Consider the following 20410-nt stretch of genomic DNA (forward strand, 5'->3'; position numbering starts at 1 on the left):
CCTATGGGAACCCATGTAAACAAAGAGCCTTTGCAGATCCAAATTCACCTAATGGTCTGACTCTGAGGAGCAGAAAGATGCCGAAGAAGAAAGGAAAGGGGAAGGGGAAAGGAAAGGGAAAAGGGTGAGTATGATGTGTGGTTTCACATTAATTATATAAAATTAGTCAGATTATGACACACTTGCTAATTTTTTCTTCTTAACACGTCGTTACAGAAAAGGCAAGAAAGACGGCAAACATGACTCTAAAGCCGACAGAGAGTCCGAGATCGAAAAGTTAAAATCAAACGCTTCTTTATGGGAGGCGAAGTTTACCGTCACGGACATTTCGCGTCTTGAGTACCGGGAGGCTGCTCGAGCTCTCGCCAAAGCCAACGAGGAGCTCGAGAACCAACAATACAGAGCCGAGAAAGACACCAAAGATATTATTGCTTTTCTCAAGAGGACAGACTTTGAAAAGACTGCCACGGTTAGTCTGCATTCCCATGTGACAGTACATTACGAGACTGGTGCACAAATTAATCCACCCACTGAATTAATTTCCTAATGTATCGCAAGATTGCTGAATTAGAAGAGTTAAGTTATTTTAAGGTATAATTCTCTCTCTTAACAAATCATCTAACTTCAACTTACAGCTCAAAAAACTAATTTGCTGCTTATTAATAACGTATACTGTACTTCAGTTTAGTTCATTGGATAGGATTAGGGATGTAGAATAAGATCATACTTTATAAGTTACTGCTAACAAACAGCCAAAACCTTATAAAATCTTGACTTTTAATAATATTGTTTATTAATACTTATAAAGTAATTGACAGGTAATAAAAAGGCAGTAGTTAATAGTGGGAATTGGCACTTAAAGTATTACCGTATTGTAAATTCTGAAGAAATGTTATTAGAACTTTATAGAATAAAATAATTTAAACATAATTTTAACAAAATGCTGCAAAGAACTAATGTACAATTTAATCCCACAATTTTATGTCCTACTTTTCTGCCTTTCTCTAGATTGCTGCATTAGAAGAGGAACTGAAAAGAGAAAGAGCCAAATCTGCACAAGAGAAAGATTTGTTGGTAAGGACTGAGATACAATCTTAGAGCGGGGAAAATAAGTGATAGCCTACACATGTCACCATTTTTCTCAGAAAACATATTTCTAAAGGTGCGGTTGACTAGAAAATTTTCCCGGATGTTGGTAAAACCAAAGAAATTTATTTATGCACACAAAACAAATCTAATTAGTTTACAAATTTAGTTGTGCATAATATAATAAAAGCACACAGGGAAAAGTATTGAACATCAGAGAGGTGTAAAGGAAGTGAAAGCCCAGACAGCAGCTGAAATCTCTCAGCAACCCTCTGCCCTTTGTCAGTGTAAATTAATATTCGCTCCTTCAATCCAACATCTTCATTATCAGGATGATGAAGATGAAACCAGAGTGGACATTTTAGCAAGACAATGATTCAAAACACAGCCAAGGAAACTTACAAATGGTTTCAGACAAAGAAAATCAAGAATGGCACAGCCAATCACCTGACTTGAATCTAATGTAAATACAAATTAAAGATCAGATTTGACAGATGAGACCCACAGAACCATCAAGATTTTACAACACCAAAAAAAGCCTTTTATGTAAGGTAAATAAATTTCAGTAGTTAAGTATTTTCTCATTGTGTCATTTTATTGTTATTAAACACAACTCATTTTTCAGATTTATTTTATTTTTTTGTTACATTTTTATGTTTGTATTGATTGGGGTTTTCCAAAATTTGGATAAATTCCATGTCAACAGCATCTTTAGAAATATTATTCCCAGGAAACCATATGACGTGTTTAATACTTATTTTCCCTGCTGTTTATTCTTGAAGTGGTTGTCATTTAAGCCCTGCAATTCACCCATTGGCTTGTTCATTTTTATTGACTGGCTGTTGCAGGTGGTTGAATACATGCAGAAGATTGATGCTTTAGAAGAGATGTTTAGGCAGAGGTCAGGTGACTTCCAGAGAATGCAGGGCGAACTCAAAACCATAAAACATTATCGCAAAATAAAAGCCAATCTGGAAGAAGACCTGATCAGTGTAATGCATACCACAGATATCGTTATATAAAGCAATGAAAATAATTAATAATTCCATTAATATAATGTGTGATTTTTTGTTTTTTGTGCTTCTAGATAAGAGAAAAAATGTATGTTGATGGCCGTACACATCAAGAGAGTTTGGCGAGAACTGAATACAAGTTCTACATGGCAAGGGTGAGAAAATATAAATGTGAAGAGAATAATTCTTAAATCTATTAACAAGATTGTATAGATAATGCACTGATATGTCAGAAATAAAAGCAACATTAGATTTGAAACACTTCTGTTATGAACTTTTCAATACGTACACACCTTACATTATTACAAATAGAGTGTTGTTTTAATCATACAACTTACTAATGATTAGAAAAAACATAATCTCAATATAACAAGTTTATATACACTCGTTATATACAGGTTTTCTGCAATAGTAGGTTTCTGTAATTATTAAAATAATCATAAATTCCAATAAATAATTTGTATTTTTGTGTGGTAAATTTAAAGTAAATACTGTAGTGCAAGGGCATAGATTTGCTCTTGACGTACATCCCTAGAGCGTATGTATTGAACAGCACAAATTCTGTTTTGTGCTTTTAAAAATACGAATCAAGGTTTTAAACACTTAATAATACACATAACAATTATTGAAGCACATGCTACAAAAGTCAATTTACATGATTTACTGCCATCTTGTTTTGAGGAGGTCTGAATATACAGAAACTTTGCAAGGCATTTGACGCAATTTAACCGTTTTACCCCTATTATCTATTATATACAGATGAAGTCAGAACTATTGGCCCCCTTTGAATATTTTTTTCTTTTTTAACTATTTTCCAAATTATGTTTAACAGAGCAAGGACATTTTCACAGTATGTCTGATAATATTTTTTCTTCTGGAGAAAGTCCTATTTGTTTTAATGTGGCTATAGAATAAAAGCAGTTTTTAATTTTTTTTAAACACCCTTTTAAGGACAAAATTATTAGCCCCATTAAGCTACATGTTTTCCTGATAGTCTATAGAACAAACCATCGTTATACAATAACTCATTGTTTGTAATACAAGAGCTGTAGTAATTTAATCAAATTACTCAATACTGTGCTCTTTTTTTACAACAGTGTGTATCGTACTAAAATATACACAGCTTACTGTAGAAAAACTAAATTAGTAAAATCTAAAGTTCATCAGTTCATATAGTCATACTACAGTATTAGCATTCTATAACAGAGGTTTAAACACTATAACATATACACTTACATTAACAAAGATGAAAAAATTGTGTAATTAAAGTATTGTTTGTTGTTTGCTAATACCTAATACACTAACAAACATTATTACATGGCTCTTTGGAATACTTGATATTGATTGGGCAATCATGACATTCCAAATATGCTCTTGCCAGATGACAACCGCTCATATATCATTTATATGCTTAACTTTCACGCCATTGTTTTTGTTTGGCGCCACCTTTTGACTGAATAGGCTAATGAATAGGTTAGTGTAGGCTGCTGTAACTGTTTTGTTTCTGTCAGCGTTACTTTTAATTGAAGAGTTAATAGCTGATTACCAATTTAATTTAAAACTTTTATTATATTTTGTCTAATGGTTTAGTTTTTGGGCAAGTAGCTGTGCAATATGTGAAATAATATACATCTAGGTTTTGCAGAATAAAGCCCTTCAGTCTTATACAACTGCTGATAAGGCTTTATTTTGCAAGCCTATATTATCTCTTACTTAACTATAGGAATGTTATTGTGAAGTGTGACCAGTATTTAGTATAAATTACTATAGTATTTTTTAATGTAAGAAATGTTTTTTTAAGAACTTAATGTGTTCCTCCATACAGATTCGTATTGAAAAAGAAGCAGAGCAGAAAATCTCTCAGCTTGCAGAGCAGGCACATTATGAAGCTGTTGAGTGAGCTGATATTCCTTTTATTTCATTAGCAAACTAACTGTTCATATAGGAAATCCCAGAATGTGATTTGTATTTACTGGTGTATATACCACAAACCTTCTGTTTTGACTCCCACAGCCAGCTGGGTGCAGCATCACAAACTATGATCACGGAGAACATCCGACTGAATGAAGGATTGAATTATCATGTGAAAGAGGCCGAGCAACTGAAAAGGATTAATGTAGCCTTGACAGAGAAGAATTCTTCCCTTGCTCTCTTCAAGGTGATAAACTAATAGAAAGCCAGAAGTATTAAAGGGATAGTACACACAAAAAAATATAAATTCCGATCATTCTTAACTCACCTGTCACTTGTCACAAACCTGTTCTAGCTTCTTAGATATTTTGAAAAATGGTGGAACCCGGCAGCCATTGAATTTCATAGTATTTATTTTACCTACTGTGGATGTAAATGATTGCGAAATCAAACATTAATTAAAATATCTTCTCCTCTGTGTAACAAGAAAAATAATAATGAGTAAATAATAGTGAGTAAATAATAATGAGATTAAAAGCATGAAAAGCAAAAAGCTTTTGGGTAAACTATCCCTTTAAGGCAAGACAATGATAGCCCCTTTCACACATACAGACCTTTCTGAAAAATTACCGTCAATTTTCCAGAAAGGTCTGTATGTGTGAACAGGCCCTTTTTGAAAATACCAGTAAATTTGTTCCGCTAATTTTCCCGAAAGAGAAGTTGTAACATTACCAGTAATTTGCCAGAATGCTGCGCTGTGTGAACGCAAAAGGAAGATTGCCAGAAAGAGCCATTTGAAGTGAGACATGTACTACAGCCAATCAGAACATTCAGACGCAATCACAACAGCACTGTTTATGAAAATAAAAGTTGAATATTTTTCCAGACACATTTAGCTGCTAGATGTTAGTCAAATAACATTTCTATGTTCCTTCAGAATACCAAATGTGTACATAATTATAAACAAATATAACCGCAGTTTGTTTAACTTTAACCTCTGCTTCAGTTGTTTGATGCGTGTGCACGTGAAGCAGCCAGTCAGCTGCCAGCACACACATATTATGAACATCTCGACATGCAAAAGTGTTCCTCCATATATTTTTATCGAAGGTCTTTACAATACTTATCCATCCACAGAGTTTGTAAAGTAGTCAAATGATTACAAATACAAGCACAGCCATTTAGAGCTAATTTTTTGGTTAGTGATGTCAAAATTTACAGCGATATTGGGATAAATGTGTGAATGGTCTTTTCCGGAAAAATTCCAGAACGTCCTTGCTTGTGTGAACAGCGCTGTTTTAAATTCACCGGTAAAGTCTTTCTGGAAATGTTCCAGATATTTACTGGTATTACTGTGTAAAAGGGGTTAATGTCATTAAGACCTGAAATGTTTTATATGTAAATGAGATATTTTTAGATTAAAATGGAGGAAATTGTATAGATTTCAGGAACAGAAATCGAAACATCAGAATCAAGTTTAATTGGATCTTGTTTCATTTGTGTTAAAAGTTACAGAGATAGTTCACCCACAAAATGAATATTTACTCAATATTTTCTCACGCTCAACTGGTTCCAAACTCTAACTTATGAGTTTGAACTTATGAGTTTCTTTATTCTGTTGAACAAAAAAGAATATATTTCGAAGAAAGCTGAAAACCTGTAACCATTCATAGTAAGAAAAACAAATACTCAGTCAATGGTCAATGGTTGCAGGTTTACAGCATTTTTCAAAATATCTTATCAAATAAATTTCTCTTATTGTGGTAAGGAAAAGAAAAGTGGTAATTAAAAAAATCTCTGCAGTGATGTACATTGAATCTCCAACTGATTCATTGCAGGAGACGAACGAACTGATGAAAAAGGAGGCCGATTCCCATGTTCAGTCTCAACACAGTGAGATCTCTGAACTAACAGCTAAACTGAGCACACTTGAGCAGGCTCTGGGCATTATGTCTAGAGAGTTTGAGCAGGAAAGAGTAGAGATGGAACGGAGTGCTGGGGTCAACAACACAGAACTTGAGGAGCTGGAAATGCTGCTGGCTGCCCGTGAGAAGGAGCTGAGCAAAGTGAAACAACTAGCGCAAAGCATCATCGAGCAGCGGAGAGAACTGGAGCTCTTCTTCCACGAAGCTCTCAATCATGCGAGGAAGGAAATAAAAGCACAGCAGCAGCACTACAGGTTTGCTAAATACAGCTGAAGTCAAATTATTTTTTCTTTTTCAAATATTTCTCAAATTATGTTTAATAGAGAAAGGGATTATTCACAGTATTTCCTTTTTCTTCTTCTGGAGAAAGTCTTTTTTTTATTTTGGCTAGAATAACAGCAGTTTTGAATTGTTTTAGAATAATATTAAGGTCAATATTATTAATCCCCTTAAGCAATATTTTTTTTTCGATCGTCAACAGAACAAACCATCTTTATACAATGACTTGCCCAATTACCCTAACTTCTCTAGTAAAGCCTTTAAATTGGACTTTAAGCTAAATACTAGTGTCTTGAAAAATCTATTTACATATTATGCATCACGGCAAAGATAAAATAAATCAGTTTTTAGAAATATTATGTTTAGAAAAGTGTTGAAAAAATCTTAAAAGCTTAAAGCTTATAACACCAAATAAATCATTATTAAACAACAAAATTCATTATAAAGAAAGTTCTAAATTCTAAATTTCTAAGTCAGATCCACTGTTGGACGTTGTACACATACATATATATACTTTGTAGTGTGTAATTTAACATAATTGCCTCTATGAGTCGCCAATGGAAATAAAATAAACAGACACAAGAAATTCACGTTTGCCAGACATGAAGTTGGCGCAGACCAATGCACATTCTCATGTTAATTTTATCGTTAGTAAATTCCGACATGAGTGTGAAAACTGTTTTTGTGCGTATGCAGCATTGATACATAAGACCCCTGGTCTCTGTAAATACAGTAAGTGTAGTGAAGTCCCACTACATTCAAGATTTTTAGCTGGCTGAGGCGGCCAAATATGGATCTGATTTCGGTTAGAAAATCAAGAGTGGAGAAGAGATTCTTTCTGATGAGCATTTATTTCTGTCCTGAATATGCAGCTGAGGTATGCACTGGAGATATTGCAAAGAATGTGTGGGTATGTGGTTTGTATAACATAAACGCATTTGCAGAGCATAACCTGCGGCATAAACAGTGAATGGCATTCAGTCCGTACTGGTGTGCGTCATGTAAAAAATGTCCGTGCGGGAAACAATTACTAATTTAGGTTCCTAGGACAGGCTTTCTGACACAGCCGCCCCCAATTATCTGTCAGGATAATTGTACATTTTAAGAAAGTTTGTCTGCCGTGTCAGGAACATTATCCTCTAGGTGCGGAAGGGGAATTAATCGCACAACTGGACGAGTGTAAGTTTTTTCCTTAACTTTAACTCTAACGGTACGAATTTTACCGTCAGCTCCAGGTAACGTTTCAGACACTGTTCCTACAGGCCATAAAGCACGTGGGAGTTGTGGATCAACAATAAGAACTACTTGGCCCACGGTAAGTTCCTTGCCATCCTTCCTCCACTTCTGGCGATCCTGTAAACTTGGGAGATGATGGCGGATGAAGGCAGTCCAGAAATTATCAGCCAACACCTGGCTATGTCTCCATCTGCGTCTGCCGAGCAAGTTGTTGGAATCATACAGAACCTGAGGAAGTGAGGCATCACGTCGGCCCATAAGGAGCAGGTTGGGAGTCACTGGGTCCAAGTCTGCGACGTCAGAGGATATGTAGCCAAGTGGCTTGGAATTCAGAATGCCTTCCACCTCCACTAACAGGGTTTGCAATACTGCCTCTGGCACTGACTGCTCTCGCAGGATGACACGTAAAGCGGACTTCACCGATTTGACCTCACGCTCCCAGGTTCCCCCGAAATGAGGAGCACTTGGTGGGTTAAAGCGAAATCGAATCCTTTGCTCCGCAAGCTGCTCCTGAAGCTTTGGTGCCATGGCATTGAAGGTCTCTCGTAATTCTCGATCCCCTCCAACGAAGTTAGTGCCATTGTCACATAGCAATTCCATGGGCTTGCCTCGTCTTGCGATGAAGCGACGCAGAGAAAGCAGAAATGCATCAGTGTCTAGTTGTTCCAGTAGATCTAGATGCACGCACCTGGTGGTCATACATTTATAGAGGACTCCCCACCTCTTCTCTTGGCGACGACCAACTTTAACCGTGAAGGGGCCAAAGCAATCTACCCCTGTAGAATAGAACGGGGGTTTGTAAAGTTGCAGTCTGCTGGATGGAAGATCAGCCATTTGGGGTGTCTGAGGTTTAGCACGCCAGAACTGACAGTCTCTACATGTGTGCTGATGTTTTCGAATTGCTTCTCTGCCTCTCAATACCCAATACTGGTGGCGCAGTTCAGCTAGGACCCGTTCGGAGCCTGGGTGAAGGAGTCGCTGATCTGTCTCCTTAATTAACAGCTTGGTGACAGGGTGGCCAGGATGCAACACAATTGGGTGGATAGAATCCAAGTCTAGGCTGTCAGTCCGACGTAATCTTCCACCTACTCGGATGAGACCTGTGGCTTCATCAAACTCAGGGGCAAGAGAGATCAAACGACTGTCAGAAGGTAGAGATTGGGCAGTCTTCAGAGCCTTGACCTCGTAGGGGAACGAGTCACTTTGAGCCTGTACCAGGAGGAGTTTCTCAGCTTCAATATAGTCAGCTGCGTCACTAGAGAAGTTATTATCAGCAATAGCCGCCCCGTGCAGGGACCTAACAGTGGCCTGGACAAGTTCTTGCCATGTAGAGAACTGAGTTGGGTCTGGGAGTGAAGGGTTATTCACTGAAATAGTACCAACGAAGGCAGCTTTCTTTAATTCACTGAGTTCTGGTTCTACCGCTAGCTTGGGAATGGATGGCCATTGGTCAACGGATTTAAGGAGAAAGGATGGTCCTGAATTCCATTGGTGAGGGCCTGTTAGCTCCGCTAAAGTTAGACCCCTTGTGATATGGTCAGCCGGGTTGTTGGCCGAATCAACATACCTCCATTCAGCTGTCTCAGTGAGAGTCTGTATTTCAGCTACACGTCCTCCAACAAACACCTTGTAGCGGCAAGACTCTGCGGTCAACCAGTACAGCACAGTTGTTGAGTCAGACCAGAGAGTGACTGAATCGATGGGAAGAGTTAACTCATTTTGTATTACTTGGGCTAACTGGGCGCCGGTCAGTGCTGCACTTAGCTCCAAACGAGGCATGGATAGGCATTTTCTGGGGGCCACTCTCGATCGAGCCAAGACAAAGGTGACGGCAACATGTCCTTGATCATCAGAAGCACGTAAATAAGCCACTGACCCATACGCTCTTTCAGATGCGTCACAAAAGATGTGTAGCTCTCGAGTGACAGGAGGATTATCAGGCCAGACTGGTGTGTATAGTCGAGGGAACTGCAACTGAAGGAGTGTTGGAATTTCTCCTACCCAGGTTAACCACTTATTCCTCAGCTGTGCAGGCTCAATCAGATCATCCCAGCCCAAGTTTTGCTTCCAAAGGTCCTGTATGAGGACTTTAGCCCTTGTAGTGAACGGGATAATAAATCCTAAAGGATCATACTGACTGGCCAATGTCTTGTACATGTTCCTCATAGTAGGCTCCAATGGCTCTGCAGAACGTAAATTGTAACCCAGAGAATCATTGAGACAATTCCACCGTAGGCCAAGAGTGGGTTCTTGCAGGTCTGTACTAGCTTTGGTTAACCATCGTTCACTGTTGGTAGACAAGGCCTCTGCGGGAAGATGCTGGATCGCAGATGGTACATTACAGGCCCATTGTCTTAAATCAAAGCCTCCCTCAGCCAGCAACTGACGCAGTCCATCCACAACGTCCTTAGCTTCATTGGCTGTTGGTGTGCTGTAAAGACAGTTATCAACATAAAAGGAGTTCTCCACTATGTTAACCAACTTAGGCATGTCACCTTTGTGTCCTTGTGCATGGTGTTGGAGGGCAAAGATGGCGCAACATGGACTACAGGTAGTTCCGAAGGGAAGCACCTGCCATTCGTATATATCGGGCTCTCTATCCCTGCACATGTCCCTCCATAGGAAACGAAGCACCTGTTTGTCTTTGGGCAGCAGACGTACCTGGTGGAACATGCCTTTTATGTCACCGCTTACAGCAACAGCATGCTGCCGGAATCTCAGGAGGACTCCCAATAACGATGGTCCCAAAGTTGGTCCAGGCAGTAGCTGACTGTTCAATGACTGTCCTTGATGTTGAAAGGAACAGTTAAAGACAATCCGGTCTTTGTTGTTGTGATGTACAACGTGATGCGGAATATACCAAGACTCGTTACTCTTGTTGGCTTCCTCCGCAGTTATCTTGGCAACATATCCAGCTGCCTCCAACTTCTGGATCTCAGTGCAGTATGCTTTAGCCCTCTCTGGATCCCGTGACAGCCTGCGCTCTGTGCTGCGTAAACTGGGTAGAACTGCATCCTTTTCTGCATGGAGCAAACTCGCAGGTGTCCGTCTCAGCAGGGGTGTAGCGTAGCGTTGAACACCATCCACATTTACTCTGATGGTAGAATCCTGAAGCATGTTGTAAGCTTCCTTATCTTGCTTAGACCTGGTGATTATTTTCTCATTGTACGGAAGGGTGTCAACTTGCCAGAGTCTTTCTACATGATGGATAAGTTCATCACGGGCTGGAGCTGTCATGATGTTAAGACATTGCTGCTTTCCTCGTGAGGACTGCATAGGACTCATCGGGCCTTGGAGACACCATCCGAGTTGCGTGCAGACCGCAATGGGCCCGCCTACTGGGCCTTCGCAGACGGGCTGGATGGGTGTCAGAAGGTGAGGATTATCAGATCCAATAAGGAGCAGTGGCTTTACCCGGTCCACGGGAGGCAGAGGCAGATCCTTCAAGTGTCGATGGGCATTCTGGAGTGCAGTAACTGGGTAGTTGTGCTCTGCTAGGCACAAACCGGTTGCAGTGAATGCGTTGCATATAGCAAACTTTACCATGGGCTTTGTGACAGAGGACACCTCAAAGGAGATTGACCGCCCTTCCAGCTCTGTGTGGCACTGTTGAATTGTCTGTAGGGGAAGCAATTCAGTGGTCCCGGTTAACTTTAGCTGCCGTACTGCTGGCTGTAATACTATTGTCCTCTCTGACCCGTCGTCAAGGACTGCATGAGTTTCCATAGTGCGGTGGCCATGGTGGAGAAGGACCTTAACTACTTTCAACATAACCTTTGGTGAACGGTTAGGTCTGTCGAGGTAAACCCTGGTGGACGGCATGCTCACCATAAGTACAGCCTTGGACGTGTCATTAATAGTGTTATGTAGAACTGTGAGGTGAAGTTCTTTGCAGACCTTACATGGGCGCTTAAGGTTACAGGTCTCTACTGCATGTGTCCTGCCACATCTCCAGCAACGGTTTCCCTCTTTAATCCAAGTGACAATTTGATCCGAGGTCAACTTCTTGAACTGGTCACAAGAGTTGAGGTAATGGTCCCTGTTGTCACAATGGGGGCAGTATGGTTTCAGCTTTGTATTGGGTTTCTGGGCGGCAAATCCAGGGGGAGGTGTGCCCCTCTCATTGGCCAAGAGTACTGGTGTTGCCCGCTCCTTCGGGCGAGTAGACACTGTGACCCTACCATGAGGCTTGGATAGTTCACTCTGGAACAAAGTTGCGGCTCGATTGGAGATGCGTTTTGCTTGAGATTTGATCTCTAACCAGGTGGCTAGATCAGGAAGTGTGTAGGTCCTATCGGTACCTGTTTGGAGAATCCCCCTGCTCAGGCAGTATTCAACAAAACCATCACGATAGGCAGATGGCAGTTTACTTAACAGGCGATCGACATGAGAGCCACACATGAGCTCGTAACCATTCTGGCCCTCAAGTGTCCTTAGCATGCCCACCAACGACTGAACAGATAAGGCAAAGTTATCAAAAGCATTCGCATCACCCATTCTGATTGGTGGAGTGTTCATCATTACACCCAATTCTGACTGGACAAGCTGTCGCGGCTGGCCATACTTGTCTTGAAGAGCCTGTAGTGCAGCTGAATAAGGACGAGGATGATACATGTAGGCTTTGGCCAGCTGCTGAGCACTGGGAAGTTTTAAGTGGCTTAATAAGACATGGTACTTGTATTGCTCACTGAGATGGTTGTGATTAGTCAACAAATTGTCCAACGCTAATTTTAACAGGGCAAAGTCACTCTCGTTACCGCTTTCAAAAACTGGTAACTTAGGCTGTGGGATGCCGTAGGCCGATGCAAACAGTAGCTCTGTACCCATATGTGCAGGGTGACTGTTGTGCATGAATGGTGGTGGCTGCACATAGCTAAGGCTGGTAGGTTGTAAAACTGGTGGCGGGTGGCTGGTGATTGGAGGCTGTAACAGACGTGCATGTGCTGTCACTGGAGGTATTACAGTTTGTGGTACAGTATATGACGTTGGCAGCTGCGGGGTGGCTGTGATAGGCGGTGGTGGCATAGACTGCATGCTTGTATGTAAGGGAAGTGCAGAAGTGGACATGACGGGAGCTCTCAAATGTGGTTGGGATAACACATTTGTTGCAGATAACAAAGTTCGAACTGGCATAGTTATAGGGGCAGTCTGAGATACCTTAGAGACCGGCGATGAGCCTCCTTGTGGCACTGCAGTAAATGGTGCACCTTTAGACTCAGCTGTCAATTGCAGAGGTCTTAATGATGGCTGAGACACCCAGGAGTCATCAGAAATACCCTGCTCTGCATGACAAGTCTGTATTGTTGACGTCACAGCGGGTGACTGAGTAGCGGGCTGCTGGAAAGAGGATGAGAGATGAGATGAACTTATGGCTTGATCGACACATACAGGCTGAGATAGAGACAAATGGTTGCCGGGTGAGCTTGTATGGATAGGAGTGGTCGAACCAGAGTCTTTAACAAGCATAGAGGACACAAGCTTAGCTACCTCAAGCTCAGTTTCTGCTTGTTGCAGCTTACGCTGTCTTTCTAGCTGCTTTGATAAGGTTTCCTTTGCTCTGAGAGCTTCCTCTTGAACTTGCTGGGCTTCTTTAGCTTGTGCCTGTAGCCACTGGTATTCTACATCAGCCAATGAGTCCTCTGCAACCTGCTGACGAAGACTGTCTAACTGCCTTTGTTTAATCTTCTCCTCCAATATAGCAGTCTGAACGCTGGAGAGCTCATGTGGAAGATAAACGCCTGTGGAGGTGACAGATCGCCTACTTGTCCTGGAGTGAGAGCTTACACCGCTATGAGACGTTTTCCTCGAGCTGCTTCTTGACTTACTGGGACAGTGGGAAGAAGCTTTGGGAGGAGGGTCCTCAGTGGGTCGATAGCCAACCTCATAATCGTCCAGGTGAGAAGGGAGATGAGTCTTACGGCGTGGTCTTTCCATTGTCTCTGATGCGTCATCATTTGCTGGATCCATATTGGTGTATTATTGCTCTCCTCCGGCTCGAAGGACCATAAAATGTAGTGAAGTCCCACTACATTCAAGATTTTTAGCTGGCTGAGGCGGCCAAATATGGATCTGATTTCGGTTAGAAAATCAAGAGTGGAGAAGAGATTCTTTCTGATGAGCATTTATTTCTGTCCTGAATATGCAGCTGAGGTATGCACTGGAGATATTGCAAAGAATGTGTGGGTATGTGGTTTGTATAACATAAACGCATTTGCAGAGCATAACCTGCGGCATAAACAGTGAATGGCATTCAGTCCGTACTGGTGTGCGTCATGTAAAAAATGTCCGTGCGGGAAACAATTACTAATTTAGGTTCCTAGGACAGGCTTTCTGACAGTAAGAGATGATGCTAGCTTTAACCACCTTAGCTGTAAAGCTAATGGGTTAACAAGCAAATTCAGAACGAACGTTCGGAAACATTCTGAGCATGAAACATTAGCTATCTTACAATCCAAAAATTAATTAAACTTATGCGCAAAATTGCAATATTGCATAAAACATTTGCAAATAAACAAACAAAAAACCAAAAACTAAACATTTGCAAATAAAGCACTGCGTCCATCCAATGAGGCAAAGAGAACAAAATTGGCTAAAGGATTTTAAGATGACCAAAAACAACTTTTAAGGTGTTTCAAATGTGCATTAAAGCTCTCCAACCGCAGCCATTTTTGTTATCACATGATCTATTAAAATAAAATCACATGACTTTTTTATACGCATGCTGGAATTTATTCAGTAAATGTGATTCCATCATAGTTTATCCACACTTTTTCTTGTGGAAAAACAGTTGATCCCACTCATTTACAGTTTTTTAAAATGTATTTACAGCATACATTTTTTATGTGCATTTTCCAAATTAATGTGGATCTTAGCATATCGATTAAGCATTCATTTGGATTGAAACAGCAATTGGGGTTGACCTGTCCATCAGAAACTGTATTTCCTTTTGAAGCTTACATTAAGATGTGTTAGATGTATTTGTGTGTAGACAGGAAGCTATAAAGTCCTATCGCTGGCGAATGAACGAGGCTCACGCCGGCCGTCTGGAGTTTCCTCGCATACGGACCTTCTCTAATGCCCCAAACAGCACTAATGATGTTCAGACTGAGCTGGAGGATTCTGACAAATGGTTCGAGATTTTTTTATTTAGGTGCAGCTTATTGTAATCAAGAAGATTATAGGTGTGTTGTTTTTCTGTGTTCTTTTCAGGAACAACTTAAAGAGCTCCAATGTGGATATTTCTGATCTAACTTGGGAACAGAAGGAGAGACTGCTCAATCTGCTTTTTGCTAAATTAAATGGCATTAAAACAAGGTATATCAATTTTGAAATATATCAATTATAGTATGGGCGTGCTTAATTTCCAGTCTAAAGGCCATTTTTACATGCACTTTAGACAATAAACATTCAGAGCAACATCCATAAAATTGTACACATAATTTAGACATGATAGGCATCATTTTAAGAAGCTTCAGATCAATTAAATCAAATTTAAATGAAATAGCAAAACCATTGTTTGGTTGGTTGTTTTAGTAATATTAATATTACTAAAATAATACTAATAGGCCTACAATATGTTGGAAAAACGTTTCCTGGTCTGATGAGTCTCAATTTCTGCTGTGACATTCGGATGGTCGGGTCAGAATTTGGCATCAACAACATGAAAGCATGGATCCATCCTGACTATTACCAATTCAGGCTGCTGGTGGTGGTGTAATGGTGTGGGGGTCATTTTCGTGGCACCTATTACTACCAATTGAGCATTGTGTTGACGCCACAGCCTACCTGAGTATTGTTGCTGACCTTGCCCATCCCTTATGACCACAGTGTACTCATCTTCTGATGGCTGCTTCCAGCAGGATAACTTGCCATGTCATAAAGCGCGAATCATCTCAGACTGCTATCATCTCAATATGGAGCAAAATTTCAGGAGAATATTTCTAGTACCTTGTTGAATCTATGCTACAAAGGATTATGGCAGATCTGTAGGCAAAAGGGGGTCCAACCCTGTACTAGTAAGGTGTACCAAATAAAATGTTTGGTTTGTGTGTTTGTGTGTATATTTCAGTAAGTACCTATGACAATGCTTGCTGTCTTTAAAGGTTGCTTTTAGCACCACTATGTGGTAATTGAGGGTAATTGCAACCATAATATAGATTTCAAATTTCTTAGCCTGTATTTCTTTGGAACGATTTTTGCAGTGGTTCTCAAATGCTCATGGATTTTTTTGAGCATACTGTAAAATTTTCAAGGGCTTATTGGTGACAGAAAAACAATATGTATGTATATGTAATATATGTATTATGTTCAATTTAAAAATGTATATACATATATTTTTGTTCTTGACTCCTGGTAGGAAAGCAGCACATCCTCCAGCTCTATCAGCATCTTCCTCTGAGAAGATCCAAGTTAGCAGTGATGCAGGGTAAGGGCAATTTAGAATAATTATACTGCTGTTTTTAAAGATTTTCTTTCATTTAAAATTAAAGTCAAATCATGTTTCCTTCACAGGTCTACAGTGGAGAGTCCCAGCATGACATTTATAACCCAAATGACCATGGCAAATCTGACCTCTGACCCCTGTGTTCTTCCAGCTCTCAAGAGCACATGACTATTCATACAGTATTATCATCAAATATTTCATTTTTAAAACTGGACAACATAAAATATGTCTTTATTTTGTTACTGTTCTACTGAACTGCTTCAACTACATATGGCTTGTTTTTGTTTGTCATATATATGTAGATCATGCTTCATTTTCTTTTTTTGTTCTTGTAAACTAAACTTCCAATAAAGTTTTTTTGTTGTAAAGTTACATAAATATGTATCGTTTCTGATTACTGTAATATTTATTTACACCTTTACTGACTTATCTTTTTAAAATATTCATTTTAATGTAAGTTGTTTGTTTAAAACATTTTATAATGTGTTCCTTTCATTTAAAATTTGGAACGGTATTAACTTGTATCTTATTTATTTCATTACTTATTATTGTTCTTTTATTATTAAGAATTCAATTAATATTAAATCCAATTTAAACTTGTGTGTCTTTTATAAGGTTCAGTATTGGAGAAAATTACTTTTAAAAGTAATGCATTACTTAATTATTTTTATGGTAAGTAATGTGTTACTGTACTTTTGAGTTACTTTTACATTACTTTTATTACCTGGCTAAGGCTTGATCCCTTTCAGAATTTGTTCTTTCTTCTTTTTATTGAGGACATACACCTGCATTTACCTTTAAAAAACACATCAAATTTATTTAGTATAATGTTATCTGAAAACTTCCTGACCGCAGAGCTATACATGCTATATATACAGATTGTTGAAAGTTTAAAGCGGTGTGCTTGCTGCTTTTGTTCTATTTGTCTTTAGTAAAATCACTGTCCATTGAGACAATCCCCTTCTCCTTTTCTTTGATGCGTTCAAAATAATGAACACTTTCTCTCATTGACTGCATGATTCATTGACTACTTTAATTTTAATTCAGCAATTTATTTTTAAAAAGCTAATTAAATTAACAAAAGTAATTCACGTTACATTTTCAAAAAAGTAACTCAACTATTATTAGTTATTTTTAAAAGTAATGCGCTACTTTACTCGTTAACTAGAAAAGTAATATTACTATGTAGCTTGCATTACTTGTAGTACAATACCCCAACATTGCTATGGTTTGGTTTTATACATTTATTTTAATAAAGTGTTTGTATAATCATATGTATATTAATTAAATGGTTTATTAATTCAGTATTATTTCAATAAAATTGAGAAATAATTCATTTAATAAAATAATATTTTATTAGTTCATATGTAATGGCAACAATAATTCATTGTAATGTTTTTGTTTCAGTCTATTTACAATAATTCAATCATGGATTAATTATTTTCATTTGTATATTCATTTAAGTTATCATTGTGTCTTTTGTTCAAGCATTTCCAAAGAAAATCCCCTAGCACTCCCTCACAGCCCCCTGAAAACCCCTATGTTGCACCATCCTCTGTTACGTAAATCTTTGTGTTCTTTGATGTTATTGTGCATTGTAAAATTAAAAGCGCACAACAAAATCAGTGTTGTACAAATATCCAACATTGCGCGTTTCTATTCGTGTAGTTTCATGCGTTCTGCGTTGAATAGCCCTTCCATCAATCCCCTCTGTGCAGTCTCGTTAAAATCCTCATGTGTGCGTGTGAATGTGTTACAGGGGGCGCGCTTGGAAACTCCGCTCGTGTTTTACTGTGTGACTTTCATTTGTAGCAGCAGGCAGGGAGGGAGAAACGCAGACGGGATAGTGCTCGAAATCACCGCCACCCGGAATCGAGTAACTTCCGAGCACTCGCATTCCAAGCAGACTAGGAGCTGCGGGCATGAAATAAGCTACTGCGGGGGACTCGTGCTCGAGCATCCGCGTGCACCGTCGACTTTTTCCCTCGTTCGTTTTCCGTTTTTGAGCGTTTGCAAGACAACTCCACCGCCTCGAAGAAGCACGGGCGGACGAGCCAGGGAAAGCAGAAGTCTCTCAACTCGCCTCGGGCGATCGTTCTGCAGGCATGTCGCAGAAAGAAAGACCCACTTTCTATCGACAGGAGGTCAACAAGACGATTTGGGAGGTCCCCGTGCAGTATCAGAACTTGTCTCCCGTGGGCTCCGGTGCATACGGATCTGTTTGGTAAATATTTCTCTGTTGTTTCGATGGCGGAACGGTGTGTCCCATTCATTCTTACGGGCCCTCACTGCGTTAGCAAACTTGCTAATAAGATCAAAGTCCGCGGTTTGTTATGCAAGATGGAATTCTAGTCGCAAACAAGCCTGCTTAAAAATGAGTGTAATATTGCGGAGTGTTTTAACGATTGCTATTTTCCATTATAACATGCAAAACTTGCAAATGCCACCTCGCGTGCATGAACGCATGCTGGCACGAGCGTCGCTCACGGGCAACGTGAAGCTCGCGTTAAAAGTGTTGCTAGCGACTAGAGACGAATATAGTGCATTACAAAGTTGTCTTCTTTAAAAAACAGATTGCTATCTATTTCTTGAGAACTGATTATTCTGATACAAGAACCACACACGTTTATGTGCCCTACTTAATTTATGCCGTACGTTAGTGTGGTCTTAATGCGGACATCTGGTGGGCTCTGTCCTGAATGAGGTCACCCCTCAGATGATGATGCATCAGGACTGTTTCTTAAATCCAAGGGAGCTGCCGTTTAGTGCGCCTTTAATGCGCAAATTGCTGTCGTTTGTATGTAACCTGATCTGTTTTGAAACGCAGCCAGTGAGTCAGAGTTGCGTGCGATTTGAGGACTGCTGTGTCCTTGATTCATTCACTTAATTTTCACGTTTGCTTGCAGTAACACCCAGGATGAGGTGAAGCAAATCTCGCTGGGATGGTTTTGTGTTATTGTTTTAATCTCGTGATTGATTCCTGGCGATGAGGAAGTTTGTTGCTCATTCTGTGCTAATGTTTTCTGACACACTTGGCTTATGATTCAGTCAGTAATTTTATTACAATTAACAAAGATTTCCAGGTTAATGAGTTACTTATATTATCAGTTTATTAGTCACCTTTTTATAAATGTCTGAAAAATTATAAGGCCGCAGCCAGCCTGATGAAAATGTGTTTCTTTTTTCTTAAAAAGTGCAAATTTTCTATTTAATCATGAGGTTCAAATACTGCTTTTTAAGAGCTTTATTGCTGGATTAGCTTGTCATCATAACCACACTTGATATACCAAAACGTTTCCTAAAGATTTAGAAAAAGAAATAATATATTCAAAAAAAGCAATTCTTATTTTTTAAAATACAAATTTATTACATCATATATCATTAGAAGAAAATAGAAATCTGTTAAATTTCTTAAACTTAAATAAAAGTGTAACCTATTGTGATTTATTAGGCACATAACAAACTGGCCAGTACATTAAACTTTCCTAAGTCAGAATTTGGGAACCAGAATTTGGCACGATGTAACTTCAGAATGGGAAGTAAGGTTGTGTGAAAATTCGTTGTCGCAAATTCTGTACCCGACAGACAACACAGGATTGCACTTGATTTTAAAGCCTTTTTGATATTTTTACAATTTATTATGGCATAGTATTCAAAATAGGAAAAATGAGCTCATGTATGGAACAAATTCTGGACCCTTTTTTTCATTGAGGGGTGGGTCTTTTGAACCACCCTAACCCCCCCTGGCTATGGGCCAGATTATATTTACACTTAAACTAGCTGCAGAATTCCAGACTTATCAGTCTTAATGATGTTTTGCCCTCATAGGCGCCACTTTGTTGATATCACACGAATATGTATGCATGTATGTGTGGGATGTTGTCTATAGACTAATATTTACTTTTTATCAAACTTTAGTAAAGCGCTTCAAGCAACAATTCTGTTCTTCTTGATAAAAAAAAAACAACAACTCAAAAGTGTATAAACATCTCCTGAATGGTCACATGTATGTCTGCAAAATCTGTTTTAAAAGTTTGTTTAGCCTTGAAAAGTCTTGATAAAAGTCTTATTAACTTATTATCTGATAAAAAGGTATTTATTAACAGTCCTAATCAATAACATCTTAAAAAAATTATTCTAAATGTCTGTCTATTTTACTTCTGACAGGGGAAGTTTCCTAGATGTACTGCAGAAGAGCAATTATTAACTCTAAAAGCGTCTTCCAGATGTAAACAAACAATAGACAGATGTCTCTGTGATGCATGTACTATCATGACTAGGCATGGGCCGGTATATGATTCTAACGGTATGATATCCTTGGAAAATAATATCACGGTTTAACGGTATTGTTATCACTGCTTTAAAATATATTAATTTTAAATATCTGGGTCAAAAACTAAATCTTTTTCCCCCTTTGAACACAATATATTTTATTTTAGGAAACAGTTATAATATTTTAAAACGGTAAACATGTCAGGCTAAATCATTCAAATGAATCATTGACTTCTGTCTTCATT

The 20410-nt window shown here is 39.1% G+C and overlaps 2 protein-coding genes across 9 annotated transcripts in view; both read left to right on the top strand.

Annotated features, from left to right (window-relative positions):
• The first annotated feature begins 29 nt into the window (after positions 1-29).
• Positions 30-16271, top strand: bbof1a (basal body orientation factor 1a). Of its 6 annotated transcripts, none has more exons than NM_001126419.1 (12): positions 30-124; positions 217-469; positions 1009-1074; positions 1935-2078; positions 2174-2254; positions 3925-3995; positions 4113-4257; positions 5849-6189; positions 14439-14579; positions 14660-14764; positions 15807-15875; positions 15962-16271. In NM_001126419.1, exons 1-12 carry the CDS (start codon positions 78-80, stop codon positions 16059-16061), a joined length of 1563 nt encoding a protein of 520 aa, NP_001119891.1. In that variant the 5' UTR covers positions 30-77; the 3' UTR covers positions 16062-16271. The 6 variants fall into 6 exon arrangements, 4 of the variants coding, with proteins under 4 accessions (NP_001119891.1, XP_068079094.1, XP_021333959.1 ...); XR_012383766.1 differs by having other exon boundaries at positions 33-124; positions 14443-14579; positions 15962-16263; XR_012383767.1 differs by lacking the exon at positions 1935-2078 and having other exon boundaries at positions 33-124; positions 14443-14579; positions 15962-16263.
• A 1456-nt stretch (positions 16272-17727) lies between these two features.
• The window catches only part of mapk14a (mitogen-activated protein kinase 14a), a 33179-nt gene continuing 30496 nt past the window's right edge, over positions 17728-20410 (top strand). For 2 of the 3 annotated variants that reach the window (XR_012383817.1, XM_005167061.5), the window contains exon 1: positions 17728-18117. Coding sequence is in view for 2 of the 3 variants with exons in the window: in XM_005167061.5 (XP_005167118.1) it covers positions 17999-18117 (119 nt within the window). In the remaining variant the exon portion in view is untranslated. 3 annotated transcript variants of the gene reach the window in all.

The sequence above is a fragment of the Danio rerio genome, chromosome 8, assembly GCF_049306965.1.
Source record: "Danio rerio strain Tuebingen ecotype United States chromosome 8, GRCz12tu, whole genome shotgun sequence".
Classification (NCBI taxonomy): Eukaryota; Metazoa; Chordata; class Actinopteri; order Cypriniformes; family Danionidae; genus Danio; species Danio rerio.